General features: G+C 43.2%; 1 protein-coding gene across 10 annotated transcripts in view; it reads left to right on the top strand.

The window, feature by feature from the left end:
- Positions 1–18,938, top strand: part of FKBP15 (FKBP prolyl isomerase family member 15) — a 96,925-nt gene that overhangs the window by 16,965 nt on the left and 61,022 nt on the right. For 8 of the 10 annotated variants that reach the window (XM_039506571.1, XM_039506567.1, XM_039506564.1 and 5 more), the window contains exons 3-8: positions 8,331–8,421; positions 9,078–9,147; positions 12,143–12,217; positions 15,026–15,124; positions 15,698–15,847; positions 17,435–17,503. In XM_039506571.1, coding sequence (XP_039362505.1) covers positions 8,331–8,421; positions 9,078–9,147; positions 12,143–12,217; positions 15,026–15,124; positions 15,698–15,847; positions 17,435–17,503 — 554 coding nt within the window. The remainder of the gene's footprint in view (positions 1–8,330; positions 8,422–9,077; positions 9,148–12,142; positions 12,218–15,025; positions 15,125–15,697; positions 15,848–17,434; positions 17,504–18,938) is intronic. The other 2 variants (XM_039506568.1, XM_039506569.1) reach the window with 1 other exon arrangement.

Genomic DNA, 18,938 nt, shown 5'->3' with positions numbered 1-18,938 from the left:
CGAGTTGTCTCTGAGGTGAGGCGTAGTGTTTTGCCAGTTCATAAGATCTGCTGTAGTAAAAGGGACACATACATAAAGGTCTACAACCTCTCCATCTGTAGTGGGTACCAGGATGGTCCGATGGGGTGCCTGGGTTTTAACTGCATCCTCCCCATAGACTACTCCCAGTCTCGTACGAGATGAACTAATGGCAGTAGACAGAACAGAAGTGTACCCATTACCCGTCGCTCCACTAGTGGATTCATTAACTTGAATTGTGGTTGCCTCAGTCTTCAGTGGGGGGACCACTGTCTTGGGCCCCGTAGACAAGGAAACCTGATCCGTCACAGCCTGTGATATTGCTGCCGAGGGTGGCCGCCGCGGTCTAGGACAATACATAGGGGGCGTATCTTCCCAACAATCGGCTTCACTTGGGGCAGAAGCTTTCAGGAATAGAGGGGTCTGGATTTTTATCTTCTTTAAACGACGATGAGCCTCATCGTCCCACAAAAACCAATAGTCCATTTGACCAGGCGCTTGATTCTCTAATATCAGGCGCAAAGGAGTTAAATAAGTCGGAATATCAAAGGAGCCAAATTCGGGCCATGCAGTCCCCAGGTTTGGCCAGTCCTGGGTGCAAAGTTGTACAAAGCGCTTCCTTGATATACCTTTCTGAACACCGGGTAAAGGCCATTTACTTAACATATAATATAAAGGGCTATCCTTAAAGGGTTTTTCCAGAGACCCACCCATCTGTCTGATGACACTCAACCTGAAAAGAGAATTACTCAGAAATCAGTGGGAATTACGGTCTAATCCAGGTTTTCCTACTTCTATTACACTGTCCGTTACAGGGGACGGGACAGAAGGATCTCAATACAACCTCAGAGCTTCATCGCACACATGGCTTCCACTCTGAGGAATTACGAACGAGAAGTTCAGTTCCGCCCACACACCTAACGCCCAAATTAACAGAGCAGAAAAACAACAGTAACTGGTTAAACAGAACAGAACCAGATAGTGTTTCCTTATCCTATTAGGGCTCACCTTATCGGAACACGAACCCCAGGGGCCGCGGTGAAGCAGAGAAAGAGGGGCTAAACACCCCATTGGTGCCGTTCCCAGTTCGCCGCAGCCATCCGGAGTCCAATGTCCGAGCTAGGAGAGTCCCATCTGGGTCGCCAAAAACTGTTACCGAAATATCGGGTCTGCCTAGCTGAGAGCCAATAACAGCCTGACAGGGATAAGGAAAAATGCTTTATTCTGCAGAAGAAAGGAGAGCTCTGTAATAGATACAGAAGACTCTACTGCACACAAGTTTCACAAGCTTTTTATACACTTTCAGACAAAGACCATGCCATGTTAACACTTCATTGGTGGTTACCGAACCCCGTAAAACCGTTATCTGGTCAGGAAAAACTGGCTTGAAGCAGGATTTTTCTGCCTTTGGCAGCAAAAGGAAGATTAATTGAAAAGTTTAAGGTACTGTGTACGTGAGGCCTTTTGGAGGCTTCTGCCTCCACCTACTGGCCGTTTGCAAAACTATGAAAAGGGCAGGGAGGCCCCAAATAGCTTTCACAATCCTATTCCTATTACTCCAGATCTTCCTGTATGATATCCCAATCCTTCTCTGTATTGACAATACCTCCCAGCTTTGTTTCATCTGCAAACTTTATTAGCACACACCCATGTTTCGTGCCAAGGTTAGTAATAAAAACATTAAATAAGACTGGTCCCAAAACCGATCCCCGAGGAACTCCATTAGTAACCTCCCTCCAGCCTGACAGCTCACCTTTCCATATGAGCCGTTGTAGTCTCCCCTTTAACCAGTTCCTTATCCACCTTTCAATTTTCATATTGATCCCCATTTTTTCCAATTTAACTAATAATTCCCCATGTGGAACCATATCAAATGCCTTACTGAAATCAAGGTAAATTAGATCCATTGCATTTCCTTTGTCTAAAAAATCTGTTACCTTCCTTCTCAAAGGAGATCAGGTTGGTTTGGCACAACCTACCTTTTGTAAAACCATGTTGTATTTTGTCCCAATTACCATTGACCTCAATGTCCTTAACTACTTTCTCTTTCAGAATTTTTTTCCAAGACCTTGCATACTACAGATGTCAAACTAACAGGCCTGTAGTTACCTGGATCACTTTTTTTTTTTTCCTTTCTTAAAAATAGGAACTGTGTTAGCAATTTTCCAGTCATACTGTTCAACCCCTGAGTTTACAGATTCATTAAAAATTCTTGCTAATGGGCTTGCAATTTCATGTGCCAGTTCCTTTAATATTCTTGGATGAAGATTATCTGGGCCCTCCCAGTTTAGTCTCATTAAGCTGTTCGAGTTTGGCTTTTACCTCAGATGTGGTAATATCTGCCTCCATATCCTCATTCCTATTTGTCATCCTGTCATTATTCCTAAACTCATCATTAGCCTCATTAAAGACTGAGGCAAAGTATTTGTTTAGATATTGGGACATGTCTTGATTATCCTTAACCTCCACTCCATCCTCAGTGTTTAGCAGTGCCAGTTTTTCTTTTTGTTTTCTTCTTATTTATATGGCTATAGAACCTTTTACTATTTGTTTTAATTTCGTTTGCACGATCCAACTCTACATGGCTTTTAGCCTTTCTCACTTTATCCTACATTATCTGACCTCAATAAGGTAGCTTTCCTTGCTGATCCCTCCCATCTTCCATTCCTTGTAGGCTTTCTGCTTTTTCTTAATCACCTCTCTGAGATGCTTGCTTATCCAGCTTGGTCTACAACTCCTGCCTATGAATTTTTTCCCCCTTTCTTGGGATGCAGGCTTCTGATCGTTTCTGCACCTTGACTTGAAGTAATTCCAGCCTCCTCTGCCTTTAGATCCACAAGTTCTTTAGTCCAAACCACTTCCCTAACTAATTTTCTTAATTTTTTAAAGTTAGTCCTTTTGAAATCAAAAACCTTAGTCACAGATCTATTTTTGTTTATCCTTCCATTCAGTTTGAACTGAAGTAGCTAATGATCGCTTGAACCAAGGTTGTCCCCTACAACCTTGGTCCTCACTACTCACCAAAACCAAATCTAAAATGGCATCCCCTCTTGTTGATTCAGCAACTACTTGGTGAAGGAATCGATCAGCTATCGCATCTAGGAAAATCTGAGCCCTATTATTATTACTAGCACTTGTCCTCCAGTCTATATCTGGGAAGTTAGTCTCCCATGATCACACAATTCCCAATAGTATTCATTAAAAACATTAAAAAGGTCTCTATCCATATCCAAATCAGATCCTGGTGGTCTGTAGTACACCGCAAGCACTATCCCAGGGGAGGCTCTAGTAGCTTTCTTCCCCAATGTCATTTTTACCCAGACAGACTCTCTTATCCATTCCATCCCTTCTTATTTTTTTACAGTCTACTGCATCATTGCTATACAGTGCTACTCCACCACCTTTACCTTTATTTCTGTCTTTCCTAAACAGCACATAGCCTTCAATACCTGTACTCTAGTCATGACTACTGTTCCACCATGTTTCTGTTATCCCTACAATATCTGGTTTCACTTCCTGCACCAGTAGCTCTAGTTTTTTGTTACTTAGGTTCCTCTCATTGGTATACAAACACCTTAATTTTTGCTGTTTGGCCTCACATTCTTTACCCGATTAGGCACGGACATTCTACCGCCAGTATTACCTATTAGACTAGTATCTACAGTACCCTTCCTCCTTTTGTCCATTCTCCTACCCGCGGCTGTATCCTTTCTTACTTCATTTTCTTCTCTCTCAATGTTAAAATCCAGCATGGCGATTACCTGAACATCTCCCCCAAATTCCTAGTTTAAAGGTCTCCTAATCAGTTGTGCCAGCCCCCATCCTAGAAGTCTATTTCCCTCCCTACTCAGATTAAGTCCATCCTGAGAGAACAATCCTCTGTCCATGAATGCCTCCCAGTGGCCAGATATTCCAAAGCCTTCCTTATAGCACTGCTGCCTGAGCCATTTTATCATCATCATCATCTTGTCACACCTTTGTTGCCCTTCTCTAGGAACAGGTAGAATCCCACTGAAGATCACCTGAGCCTCAATTTCCTTAAACATCTTCTGCAACCTGGCATAGTCTCCCTTGATACGTTCTAGCAAGAATCTAGACGTATCATTTGTTCCCACATGAAGGACAGTCAGTGGATTCTTTCCCACTCCCGTTAGGATCCTCTTCAGCCTCAGGTTCACATCCCGTATCTTAGCAGACAGCACACCCTTCTTTTCTCTGGATCTGCTGTGGTTACAGGCCTGTCTGTTTTTCCCAGTAAGGAGTCCCCAATCATGTAGACCTGCCTTTTCCTGGAGATGACGTGATTCTCTGGTCTATACCCTGTTGCCTCTGGCTGCAAGTCCTCTCAATTCCTATTCTCCCTTGCAATCCTCTGCAACCTATCCTGTATCCTCCTGGGGCTCATATTTGGTGTTATCTCCATTGACTCTTCCCCTTTTCCTATAGGACTAGCTGCTCTTCTCTTCTTCCTTGCCCTCCCACCTTCAGTGACCACCTGCTGTACCCCTTCTTCGTTTTCCATCTCTGCAAACCTGTTCCTGAGCTCTGTTTCTCCTTCACTAGCCCATCTTTTCCTCTGCCTGGTTCTCTTAGTCACATGCTTCCACTGTCCATTTTCTTCACCCAGCAGTCTCCCCTCAGAGTTCTTTGGTCCTGCTTCCATCTGCAAGTCTGAGCTTTTCTCTTCAGACTCCTCATGTCTCTTCTCCATCATCTGCTTTGAACCCCCTTCTAAACTCAACCAGAGTTTCCACTTACATCTCCAATCCTCAGATCTTTTCTTCCATCAGCTCTATCAGGCGTGCCTGATAGATGAAACTCTTTTCAGGTACCCCCTCCAAGATCATGTACATACTGCAAATTCCACATCCAGTCATCTTCATTGTGTCCTCCACTGCTTGGGTCACTACCACTGCTGCCTCTGTATCTGTCATAGCCTTCCCACCTAGGTCCTGTTTGTGTTTCCCAGACTAACCAAACCAAAACACCACCATCCACAGCAAAACAAACCCGCAACGAGCACCACAACACTGCCAGAACACCACACGCTCCTTTCACTAGCCTATCTGTTCCTCTGCCTTGTTCTCCTAGTCTCTCCCTTCCCCCTCCCCCCAACTCCCCTTGCAAACTCCCTTGTTTACAGTTCTGTTTGCTGGCTCCTGTGCCACTGCAACTGTCTGAATTAGTCCAAACAAAAAGTTCTACTGTGTTAAGATCATGCTAGGTAAGTAGACAAGAAAAGTGTGGAACCATAAATTAGTGAACTGAAATTGGTGTGTTGGAAACTAGGCCCAGTTGGTGGATAAAATAATACAAGGATGGGCTGTTCCGCCCATCACTCCCTTTCTGGTTTCATAAAGAGACTTTGGGGAGAAAAATTGGCTCTTGCAGCAAGCTTCACCCTCATGGCTGCCAACTGATCCTGAAAGTTGTCCTGACTACACTGGGCCAAAAGAGAGGGAGCCAGATGGCATTGCAACCTCCACATGCTGAAATCCAAAAAAAACATGGGATGTGAGAGAGACTTCCTCTCCGCCCCCCCCCCCCCCTTATTTCTTGTCTTTCCTATCACTCTACTTTTTTCTTCTGTCTAATGAGTCTGGTTTAGCCAGCTAAGACTGAATATTTTGTGATACTTCTGTTAGCTTGTGACCAGAGAGGGAATGAAAGGCAGTGCTCTAAACAGCCCAATGCTGATACAAGTTTATCAAGTCTCTGAGTAGCTCATCAGACCATGTGGTTGACCTGAACAGTAACTCCTCACTTAGTCGTCCTGGTTAATGTTGTTTTGTTGTTACGTTGCTGATCAATTAGAGAACATGCTCGTTTAAAGTTGTGCAATGCTCCCTTATAACATCCTTTGGCAGCCACCTGCTTTGTCCACTGCTTGCAGGAAGAGCAGCCCGTTAGAGCTAGCTGGTGGGGGCTTGGAACCATGGTGGACTGGCAGCCCCCCATCAGCTCCCCGTTCCTCTAAGTTCCCTGTGCGGCAGCCACCCAGCAGGCTATCAATTGCCAGCAGTTCAGCCATCCTTAAAGGGGCAATGTGCCTCACACACTGTCTCTCTCTCTCTCTCTGTCTGCCATGCTGTCTCCCCTCCCTCCATTTGTGCTGCCTTGTAGATTGTGAGGCTACATTAACAACTAGTTGATCCTTGAGGGCTCAGCTGTTTGCTAGTTCATCATTTAGCAGTAAGGCATTAGCTGGGAAATATCCCATCCTCTGACTTCACCACCTCAACCAATCTTCACAATCATCATTGCTGTGTACCAGTATTAAATTGTTTGTTTAAAACGTAGTATGTGTGTATAATACATATAATAGTCTTTTGTCTAGTGAAAATTTTTTTTCCCTGGAACCTAACCCCATCTATTTACATTAATTCTTATGGGGAACTTGGATTCACTTAACATCATTTTGCTTAAAGTTGCATTTTTTAGGAACATAACTACAACGTTAAGTGAGGAGTTACTGTATTTCTCCAGCTTTGAGGCTGCAAGTGAGAGTCCTCACCAGAGATAGAAGCTTTATTTTCTCTTTTGCTGTTCTTTTCTTTCCCCTCCTGTGTGTAGTTTTTTCTTTTTAGGAAATTGAATCGACCTTAAGAACAACAGCTCCAGTCCATCTCAACTAACTTCTCTTTTCCTCCAAAGGATGGTCATTCCATCTTTAATACCAACTAACAGACTGTCAAACAAGGGTGTTTCCCTTTAGCTGGAGAGACATTTTAGAAGGAAAAGGGAACAAGGGATGTTGTTAAAATGAAAGCCTTACTTAGTACTTTTCAAATGCTTCAACTTTTTCCTTTTCTGTATCTTTAATAAGAGGCTAAAAGGATTTTAATTGTTTGCCTACTAAGCAAGCTGAGGTCTCTGTAAACCAAACCTTGAACCTTGTTTAATGTTGGCCTGTGATTGCCTTATGATAACAACTTTAGCCCACATGTATTCCATCTTAATTAATACAACAGCACCTAAATAACTTCAGGAATGTTTTGTGTTAAGTCCCTTCAAGTAACAAAACAAAACTTGCCTGACCTGATGTACTGTATCTGGCATCCATAATTTCTTCAATATATTGTTCCTTCTACAGTACATGTAAGATGGCAGTGAGGTATTTGCCATCAATATTCATTTTATGATGCACAATGCTTGTATGATTTTCAATAGTGTGCTGGCAAGCAGTGTTTCAAATTATACAGTACATTAGTCTGTACTTCACTGTACAGTATGAATAGTAAAACAGCTGCTCAGGGTGTGTAAAAATGCAAAGTAAAGGATTCGATTGCTGTTGTTGGGAACTATCACTGTTGTGATTGGAACAGACCACAGATCTCTTGAGATGTCAGTAGGCATGTTTTCCCTTTTTATCAGTACATAGCATTTCTCTAGTATTTCCCCCAAAGCTCTTCACAAAAACGTGAACAAATTTTACCTTCATCTTACCACTGAGTAAGTGAGAGTTGAGCATAGAACAGGGTCCCTTGTCTTGGGGCTTGTCTGTATGGAGACCTACTGCATGATAAGTTGCAGTATGTGTCTAGAGCACCTCAGCCTGCTGCACATAAAGTGACTATGTGAACCCTGCTATTGTGCACTAGAATTTCCCTTTTGCACTTTGACCTGTTACGCTGTTAAACAGCAGTAGGTCAACGTGCACTAGTAACTCCCAATGCACAGTAGTAGAGTCCACATGGACACTTAGTGCACAGCAGGCTGGTGCACTGTAGATTTATACCCTGGCTTGCTGCACACAAAGTCTGCTTACAGACAAGCCCCAAGCAAGGGACTCTGTTCTGTTCTAAACTCTTAAGTAAACTAAGGATTGAACTTCAGCCTTAGAAGTTTCCTAGGCTTGTTTGGGAAATGGAGACCCTTAATACTGTTGCACAGTGACCTTTTGGTTGGATTATCTATTACCTGGGTAAAACCATAATGATGGCTATCCCAATGATCCGGTCAGTTGCTGTCCCCTCTGACCATCCATTTGAGATTTGCTGCAATGACAGCTTTGCAACAACTGTAGTTGCACTAGTACCAGCTGTTGGGCAAAGAACAGCTCTCACAGGCTCCTGTTTCTCTTCTGAATTTGGTTCTTTGCGTTGGTAGGGACTAGTTCTAGGTAAATACAAAAATGGATTCACCATCTGGGTCAGTCTACATCCACCTTGCTATTAGTTTGATAAACTGTCTACAGTAAACAAATCAATGCAATCTTAACTTAAAGCTACTGTATTTTGAATTATGCTGGTCAATTCCAATTGTGAAAAAAGTTCCACTGCTGTCATTTCTCACTCTGGTTTATTTTTCAGCAGGTCAGCCAGCCCAGAAGATGCCTACAACCACAGCGGCTTCAGCAGCCCCATCAGTATTTGTCGCTGCAGCAGTTCATGCCTTTCGATAGTAAGTACCGTAGTAGGCAGAACTGAGAGTTCCTGCACTGGCCTTTCGTTGCTAGAGACTTGGACTCCCAATTTTAAAGTTTTATCACAAGCAGAAAGTATTTTTGGGCGAGGAAAGGGATTTTTATGTGTGTATCCCTGTTACACAAATGCCCCATGATTTTGGTACAACTCTTGGGTCATAAAAGCTTATGAATGGAACATCGGTGTTCTTCAGGTTAGGAGTACGTGGTCCATTGCCTGATGTCTGGGAAGCCCAGGACTTAAACACTGAGGGGTGTTGCATGTTTTGATTGAGGAGCAGTAGGGGGATTCTTGCACTGTTTGTGACCAACTCAGTCAGATCCTCTTTATCAATGCTAAATTCACCCCCTAGAAAACCGAAGTAGGGAACCTAGTACCAAAACTATACATGTCTGTCTGTGTTCTGCTGTGGAAAGATCACTCAAGTGTAAAAAATACCAGAGTTGAAGTTCCCTATGGCTTTTTTGGGCAAGCTAAAACGATTTAGCTCTACTAAGTTAAGGAGATATCAGTCTGACATAGAAGCCTATAGGAAGTGGCCTTTGGATATCAAGGTGAAAAGCTCCTCATAAACACCAAAGAAATGTGAAGAAGGAATGGATTTGCAGCTGACTTTCTTACTTTGCCTTTTAGCACAAATGGGCAGTATGTGAAGCAAGGCAAGTATGGAGCAGCTGTGGTGGGGAACCATGCTACCAAAGAGGTGAGAGAGGCTGCATTTCTCTTTAACATACTCCTATACTAAAAGCACATCTTGTTCAAAGCTGAATTGCTTCTCATTTTTAACGTTATCATTTTTAGTGCCATTCCTGTTTGGTGATTTCCAGCCCTGTTAGGTTTCTTGGTGGCTCGGCACCTGAGCTACTTTTGTAGCTGCACCTGTTCTCTGAGCATTCAGCAAGGCTATTGTAAAGATATTTTCCCACCTGAGACTGAAACACATTAGAGAAGGTGGAATGTCTGTTCCATTGCAGTCTTTTTATGCAAAAGCTATTTTGGTATTTGTTCGGATGCTTTCAAACTATGAACCTGATCTCAGATCCATTAGTAAATACATATGCATATCCCGTATAATTCAGTTCATGTAAACAGATTGATATGAATTATGCTGTACTTGACCTTTTTATACAAAAAATCAGTTCTTGAATGCAGCTCCACTCTTATAGCTATCTGCCACTCTAAGTGTAGAACAAAGGAGTATTTAGCAAGCTGTTTTAAAAGAAATAACCTAAATCCAATCTGCCCTTGATCTAGTGCTGCCTCTTACCCTGCACCCTTCCACCCTCAGCCAGCTCCAGCTTCCCTTTTTCTGTTGTCTCCCTAAATTGCTGTGTGTGTGGATTGTCTTTTTTTTTTTTTTTTAAATACTTCTTACAGTAAACTGATTTTGAGACCTTTGGGTTTGTTTAAAAAAAAATTCCTTCCCCCCCCCCCCCCCCCAAATTCTCGGGTGAACAAGGAAGTGGAGGGCTGGCCAAGCATGAAAGAGAGGTGCTCGTACTACCTTTATTGCTCTCTGAAATTGTGCTTTCATAAAGGAATTTATGTGCACAGGTATGCAACTGCGTGCTTTGTCTGCAATATTCATACTTGTTAACCTTTGTTTGACTACTGTTCAGTAAACCACTGATATGTGTGTGCTTAATTTTGCTAGATAGCTGCTGGCCATTGCTACCTGATCCATCAGAGAGTTGAGGAGATCTTTTCATCTTTCAGTGAACAAATTAATTGGGAAATTTAATGTTAGACTGTTAATGCAAAACTATGACTGCATGGTTAATCTCTCAAAAGTCAAGAAATACAAAAGTTATAGTTGAACACCCATCCTTTTACCACAGGGGTTGGCAACCTGTGGCATGCGTGCCAAAGATGGCACGCGAGCTGATTTTTTTTTTTTTTTTTTTTTTAAATGGCATGCTGCTACCTGCCAGGGTCCCAGCCCCACTCAGCCCCACCGCTCTCTCCTGCGGGGGCAGGAGGCAGAAGTTTGGTCCTGCCGGCAGCCAAGCTTCCACCTCCCCCTGCTTCCCACAGCGTGGTGCTTTCCTGCCCCTTCTCCTCTTCTTCCCTGCGCTGATCAGCTAATTGCCCTTGCCAGGGGGAGGGGAAGCAGAGCCGCAGCGCGCTCGCTGCCCTGGGGAGGAGGCAGAGAAGATGTGGGGACAGACAGGGGCCCTAGGGAAAGGAGTGGAATCGGGCATATCCCCTCCAGCCCCCTGCCATGAGCGGCTCACGGCAGGGGGCTGGGAGCACCCCCATAAGCCGAGCACCCCAGCCCTCTGCCCTGAACCCTGCACACCCCACACATACCCAGCTATACCACACCGTGACTCCTGCACCCCCCACACATACCCACCCCCTACACACTCCATGCCCTGACTCTTGCATTCCCACACATCCCCACCTCCACCCTGAGCACCAAACGGGAGCTTCCCCCCCCACACACACACATTCCCACCTGCACCCCCAGTCTGGGGTCCCGGTGGCCAGCCCCACTCAGCCCGCTGCCGGTCTGGTATCCTGGCTGCTGGCCCGGGGTCCTAGTTGGCGGCCCCTTGCCAGCCAGGGTCCCACAGCCCCGCTCAGCCTGCTGCCGATCTAGGTGAACAGAACCCCAGGCTGGCAGCATAAGATCAGCATTTTAATTTAATTTTAAATTAAGCTTCTTACACATTTTGAAAACCTTGTTTACTTTATATACAACAATAGTTTAGTTATATAATATAGACTTGTAGAGAGAGACTGTCTAAAACACGTTAAAATGTATTACCGGCACACAAAACCTTAAGTTAAAGTGAGTAAGTGAAGACTCGGCACACCACTTCCGAAAGGTTGCCAACCCCTGCTTTACCATATCCCTTGCATATAGGTAGTCTTATGGGCTGAAAGATTCATGTGTTCTAAGGTCAGATGGAACTATTGTGATCATCTTGTCTAGGGGTAGACAATGAGCAGACCACGGGCCAAATCCGGACTGCCACACACTTTTGAATGGACCCAAAAATCTTTTTATTTTGTTTTGTTTTCTCTGGAGTCTGGATCTTAACTATATCTTGACCAAGAAATTTGGACCTTGACAAAAAAAATAATTGATTACCCCAATCTAGTCTGACTTCTGAAGGTGAAATTACTTGTCTATGGTCACCCTGCAGGTCAATGATAGGGTTGGGAATAGAACCCAGGTCTCCTGAATTCCAGTCTAGTGCTCTGTCTAGTAGGCCATACAACATCTAGAGGAGACTGTGACCTGAGCACATTTCTTCTAGACAGCTCGCCACCCTTACAGCTGTGCTGTTAGACTGCAGAATAGGAGGAAGCAGAATACAAAACAAGAATCAAAGCTGATTTGGTGTAATCAAAGAAGGGTGCTTCAGCCAATGAATATTTAAGAGCTGTGAGGTGACTCTCCAGGCCAAGTATGTGTCTATGGAAAAGTGTTGAAAGTATACGCACATACTGCACATGCTCTAATACAGAAGTGCATAGATTCATGCGGAGTACAGTACAATCTGCTATTTACATTTCAGCAGTTAAACGTCATTGCTTTGAATGCACCTACTGCTGGTGCATTTGGCAGACAAACTATGGCTCGAATGCTACTGTATCTCTCATAGTGCACACCAGAATTTCACAGATGTGGGAGGATTAATTTTGTTTGTTTTTGTTTTCCCCTTCTCCCTCCCTCCTGTGGAATCAAGTACAAGATTCTCCTTTATATCAATCAGCAGCAGCAGGTCACGGTTGCCAGGATCCATCCAGGGTTTGTGCTCACGGTAAGACTGCATTAGAAAATCTTTTTTTCAGTAGTCATGTGTGTTAGTTATACCAATGTAAATCTGTAGTATAGACAATGTAGTTCAGGGGTGTGTGTGTGTGGGGGGGGGAACCCAGTGTAGGCAGCACTATGTCAACAGGCAGGCTTCTCCCATCAACCTAGCTACCACATCTCGGGGAGGTGGATTAACTATGCCAATAGGAGAAGCTCTCTCACTAACATAGTAGCATCTTCACTGAATCACTACAGCAGTGCCGCTGCAATGTTTTAAGTGTAGACCTGCCCTTAAGCTTCTGGTACACTGTACTCTGTACAGCAGCTAGGAATTATCACCTTCCCTCTCTTGAAATGTTGTTGTCCTCTTGGCTATAGATTGTAAAGTCTTTGAGACAAGGCATGTGACTCAGGCCCTGCCTACACTAAAGGGAAAAGTTGATCTAAGCTATGCAATTTGAGTTAGGTGACTAGTGTAACTAAAATCGACATAGCTTAGATCTGCTTACCGCGGGGTCCATACTATGCGACATCAACGGGAGACGCTCTCCCATCGACTCCCCTAACTCTTCTCGATCAGGTGGAGTACAGGAGTCAACGGGAGTGCAATTGTAGACAAGCCGTCATTCATGTTTTGTAAAGCGCACCATGAATTCAGAATGTTTGTATAACTATTCTTTCTCTTCCTATCATAAATTGCACAAGGAATTTTTTCAACAGTAGATCTCACAGCACTATACAGTGGAGATAATCCTCATTTGACAGAGCAAATTACATTGCTTTGCTTTTCTTGTACACTTGCAATGGGATCAAAGAAACCCAAATTCACATATGTCCTAGACTTTTCTTAAATGATTATGGGAATGCGAAAAAATGCCATGTCTGATGAAGAGAGGGCAAGAAACTGCCTAAGCGCTGTGTGAAATCTGACAGCATGTTTCTCCTTCAGTAAGAATTTGCTAGGTTTTTGCAAGCCTTTCTGAAAGTTTCTATTTAACTTTTCCTCCAATTTCAGAGAGAACCAGAGCCCTGAATAGGTTAAAAATAGCTATTAGTAACAAGTCGCAGGAAAGATGTCAAGCCACCTCCATCCCTTTATTTGATTTAAGAATAATTCCTCTTGCCCTTTAGCTCCATAATCCATTTTCAGCAAGCTTGTGTTATAAAGCACTTTCAGTCCATGGGTAGTATCAGGTGTTTATAAACAAACATGGAGCCAAAGCAGTGATCTTACTAAAATGTTTTGCCTGTGCTGATGGCATGGGAATCTCGTTAAGAAATTCTAAACTAGATTCTGTCCTGTTTTAACATTGACTTAACAACTATTGCCAAAACTTTCAAACCTGGTATCACAGATCCATGGGCTCTGGTCTATGCCCCAGCCTGTAATCAGTCTCTTGGGAGTGACTCCTTTTTAATGTATCAGGCCCCAAGGACCCAGGTAGTTCCTCCAAGACTGGGCCTACAGCAGCAGAGATCCTTGTCTCTCTCTTCATAGCTCCCTGCAGCCAAGTCAGACCCCTGCAGGAGGCTTGTAGTGTACCCCTTTGGGATGCAGTGCTCTCAGTGAAGATGTACAGTGACACAGGCAGCCTTTTCAAAACAAAGTAACTATTTTAGTTGCCTGGAACACGCAAAATCTGAAAATCCTTAGATTAGCTGCAAGAGGCAGAAGTTACATCATAGTCCATCTTGGCCCAGTCAGTGCCATCAGCCAAGCTATGATGGACTCTATCCCTTGCTCTGGCTCTCTGTACCCTTTTTTTGCCCAGGTCAGAGCTGCTATGACCCTCCAAAAGGTAGCCCTTATTCCAACCACCTGACACCTCTTCCCCTTTGTTCTCCAGTTCAGTTCACATGTCTTTCCTGCTGGGGTTTCCTGGTGTTAAGTGTTGAATGTTCAGTTGCTGTGGGGGGAGAGTCTTCCAGGAGGAGGGGGGTATCTCTTTGTCATCCTGGGTCCGCTTTGTTGGTTTGGGTCAGTTTCAGCCGCTTCTTTTAATTACCCATTCAATCCATTCATCCAGCTAGACTGCGCGCACACACATACCTGTGTCTTAGTCTGTCCTCAGAGCAAACTTAATCCTTTTCCTCTTACTGGGTAGCAATGTAAAGTATGGAGTGAAAACAGAAATACACATAGGATTCATTTTAAAAAATAAAACTCCAACTGTCACACTTGGGTGCCTAAAGTTAGACTCCTAAATTCATGGTTATGGACCCAAATTGAGATGGGCTGACTTTTTTCAGAAGTGCTGAGCACCTATTGGCTCCCACTGATTGTGGGAACCAAGTATGTTTTACATCTCTGAAGATCAGGCCGCTCATATTCAACGGCCCAAATATAGATTTCCTAGCCTTACTTTAGGCATCCATTTTAGGAAATTGTGGCTTCTATGAAGAACTTTGTAAATCATATATTTAGCAAGTTCTGACACATTTTTCTTCAGGGTACAGACACTCCCCAAGTTACGTAAACTCGATTTACGCAAATCCGAGCTTATGGAAAAAGTTCAGTAAGCTAGAAATAGGAGGGTTGGTTTTTTTCGCATAATGGTCGGAGATATGTTTCCGACTTATGCAAAATTTGAGTTACTCAAGGCATTCCGGAACGGAACGCTTGCATAAGTCGGGGAGCGTCTGTACTGATCAGAGGAATAAAGGCTAACTTCTGACATCTGAGCTTGGTTCATTTTTAAGCAATAGAGGAGTTTTATCTCATTCAGTAGATTTTTATCATAATTAAAATCCAAGTGCTTGAACTGAACATGTATTTGTGATTTTGATATGGGACTGATTTCTTTTTCCATAGGTTCAGCCCAACAACTACGGTACATTTTATGATGATCAGAGACACAACTGGTCGATCATGTTCGAGTCAGAAAAGGCAGCCATGGATTTTAGTAAACAGGTAATCTTTTTAAGCCAGCAGGCTGCACTCTTGCATTAACTCTACCTATGCTGTTGGTGCTGTATCCTGTTCAGAACAGCAAACAAAAATCATGGTTGCTCACAATTTGCCTAGTTGCATTCTTAATCAAAGCCCAGTTCAGTCTCATCTCCCCACTAAAATAAAACTGAAATGCATATTGCAGCTTTGTGAATGTGCTGAGTTTTGGCTGCACTTTGATTAGTTGGCATTCTGTTTGGTTCACTTGAATACAGGGTAGCATGTCTCAAATTGTGATACTCTTCTCTAGCGCTTTCATTCAAAGAACTTAGTGTTTTAAAATGTTAATTAAACCCATCAACATGCTGTTGTAAGCTAAGTGGTTTTCTCATTGTATATATGAGCAAAGTGCTGCATAACGAGATGAAGCATCAGTAATGTCCACATGTGTAAAGTATATCAGTAACACTCAGCTTCTTACTGATGCAGTGAGAAATAAATCCTATATTGCTTGTCTTCAGTCTAAGTGGAATTTGTTGTGCTGCTGCAGCTGGCCACAGACAAAAGGTGCTAATGTTCGGACTTCCTTTGTAGTTATGCATTGCCAAATGCAACAGCAGCCCTTCACTGGACTCAGTACTGTACCAGGATCTCATTGTTGGAGAGGGGCAGGGATTGGAAGTAGGAGACTCTCTGGAGGTTGCCTATACCGGTTGGCTGTTCCAGAACAATGGGCTTGGACAGGTAAATGGGCTTTTACTACTAGAAATGGGTTAATATTAACACTGTTCTCAAATTAAGTCATTGGAAGAGACTTGTAATCTCAACACCATTGGATGGCAAACTATTCTCTCCATCACAACTTAGTCTGAGGCATCCATGTCTCTTAGTTTGCCCGGAGAGCAAACTTATTCCTTTTCCCCCCCACTGGACAACAATGCTACATATAGGGGGAACTGAGCTACACATAGGATTTGTAAAAAAAAATTACAGAAAATTCCCTTCATAAATTCCTTTGAGTATTGAACAGTGAGGATAGTAACTGGTTCCATTGTGTTCAGGAAGAGATGATCAAAATTCTTGTGACTTATTTTTAATATCAAACATGGATATTTAACGGAAGAGACATGAAAACAGAACTAATCATCCTGGCTTTGAAAATGTCTTGACCGGACATCAGATGTAACGGTACATCTGTCATCAGAGCCTCCTTTCTCTAGAAACTTAAGAACGTTTGAAGATGTTACTCTTAAACCACAAGTTGTGCTTTGTTTAGTAACGAATTGGTTAGGAAAGTGCTTTGAGGGAGGTTGAGAGCATCTTATTCCTACAAAGTCAGCTTCTCATGCTTTGTGAGAAGAATGCTTTTCCTCCAATAAAGCATCCAGATACTTAGTCAATAAGGTGACTTCATTTCTTCTTTGGGAAGCAAGTCATTAGGATGTCAGCATGATAGTCTTGTGGCTCATGATCTCTGCTACTGTATAGATCAGGGATCGGCAACCTTTGGCACGCAGCCCATCGGAGTAAGTCCCTTGTGGGTTGGGCTGGTTTGTTTACCTGCTGCGTCTGCAGGTTCAGCCAATCACATCTCCCATTGGCTGCGGTTCACCGTCCCAGGCCAATGGAGGCTGCAGGAAGAGTGGCCAGCACATCCCTCAGCCTGCGCTGCTTCCCGCAGCCCCCATTGGCCTGGGACGGCAAACCACAGCCAGTGGGAGTTGCGATCGGCCGAACCTGCCTGGCCCACTGATCCCTGGTATATAAGATCCAGGTCTAATTTCCTTTCCTTGCTGTGGGACACTATCATCTGTCCACTTAAACTGGTGGTACTAAGAGTACTAAGGTTATACAGTGGTATAATACTTTTACAGAAGTTAAAATCTAGTTGTCTAGCAAACTCCCAGAGGTCACTAAGCTAGCAACAGGTGGCTGGGCCCATTGTACTATTGCTATGGCAATCTGGCTGTGCAGCATTTAATTTGATTCACTCTTGCCCAAGCTGTAGAATTTAAAGTTGCTTTTCAAGCCTGAGTCTCCAGTTACTGCACGCCTACAAAACTGTCAGTGTGCAGTTGGTTAGAAATTTTGGGCATGCTGTGTCTTTTTGGTTTGTTTATTTTTTTCTCCTCCACCTTGATTAGCATTTATTTTTGAAGTTACCACACTGAGAGAGACAAGTGGTGGTAGGTATTTATGAAATAAAGAACATTGCTTTTTTTTTTTTTTACATTATTTACTAGTTTGAATACTGCGTTACAACTGCAATCTTCATCAGCCCCATGGTAGGAAGTCCTAGTGATTGTATCATGTTAATCTTCAATTCCATAGGTGTTTGATTCAAACATCAACAAAGACAAGCTGTTGCGTCTGAAGCTGGGTTCTGGAAAAGTCATTAAGGTAGAACTTCTGGCATTTTACCTTCATCTTCTGTGTACTAAAGTCTCGTAGATCTTGGAGGACTTCTGAAAGTTCTGTCTGGATTCACACAAACCATAATAACTTCTGTTGTATTTATGATAGTATGATAAGACTTGTGCTTGCATCAGTGACATGAAAGAAATTGCTGACTTCTTTTTTTAAATCTCTTCTTTCCTTGTTTTGCACAGCATCTTGCATCTATACTTATTGACTTGCCGTCCAATAACCAAGCCTCTTGTTCTCTCTCAGTAATAGAGAGCAAAGTCCATAGAACTTTCCTGTGCAGTAGAAAGGAAGCTGCCTGTTTGAAAATTAATCTTTATATCAGGAGGTTCCTTGAGACTTTTCTGGTGGCAGCCCTTGTACCCTGCACAGGTTCCAGAAAAGTAGCTTCCTTGTGAGGAAACTCCAGTTCAAGAAGAATGTATTCTGTTATGTTCATTCATGTGTACAGATCACTTGAAGCTGTGTGAGGATTTTATGAAACTCCTCTGAAGACGTCAGCATCATGGCACCCCCTCTGGTCCATCAAACTGGTGCAGATCTGAGATTCTTTCATAGTCGGGGAGGAGGGAGAGGGGTTTTTTTTTGTCTGCTAAGGGCTTGTCTGTGCAAACACTTAGTTTGTGCACTTAGTTTGTGCAAGCTGGGGCATAAATCTACCCATAAATCTACTAGCCTGCTGTGCCCGAAGTGTAAGTATCTGCGTGGACCCTGCTGCTATGGACTACAGAACTTTTAGTGAATGGCAGCAAGATCCACACAGACATTTTAGTGTATAGCAGGTTAGTGTGGGGTAGATTTACACCCCAGCTTGCCCATGAACTAAGTGTTTGTGTAAACAAGCCTCAAGATTTCAAAACCAGTTTTTCCCAATTTATACTTTAATTACTGCATTAATAGTAATTTTGTACTGGTCCTGTGGCCAGCTGGCACTAACTGAAGATTAATTCTGTCATCTGTCTGTTTAAATGTATATCTGCATGTTAATCCAGTAGCTGATATTGCTATAAACTGACTCTTTAATTTGCTCCATTAACTTCTACATTTTTCTACCCATAATCAGTTTCCTTAAATGCTATGTCTAAACCTAAGCATAGCACTTAATTGGCCAGATTACTAACATACAGCAGAAGTTACCAGAGGTCACTCTTTAAAGTATACAATTGTTGACCCATGAAAAATATGGATATGTCTACACTCAAACCACTCCAGCAATACAGCTGCAGCTGTGCCACTGTAGTGCTTAGTGTGGCCACTACCTATGCCAATGGGAACGGTTCTCCTGTTTATGTAGGTAATTAACCTCCCAGAGAGGCAGTACTAGGTTGAGGGAAGAATTCTTCTTCCATCAATCTAGCACTGTCTTCCACTTGGGCGGGGGAGGGAGGCGGTTGGCATATCTACATCTCTC

Source organism: Mauremys reevesii, linkage group 19 (genome assembly GCF_016161935.1).
Source record: "Mauremys reevesii isolate NIE-2019 linkage group 19, ASM1616193v1, whole genome shotgun sequence".
Classification (NCBI taxonomy): domain Eukaryota; kingdom Metazoa; phylum Chordata; order Testudines; family Geoemydidae; genus Mauremys; species Mauremys reevesii.
Note: the sequence above shows the minus strand (reverse complement) of the source record. Positions and strands in the feature narration are given on the sequence as shown.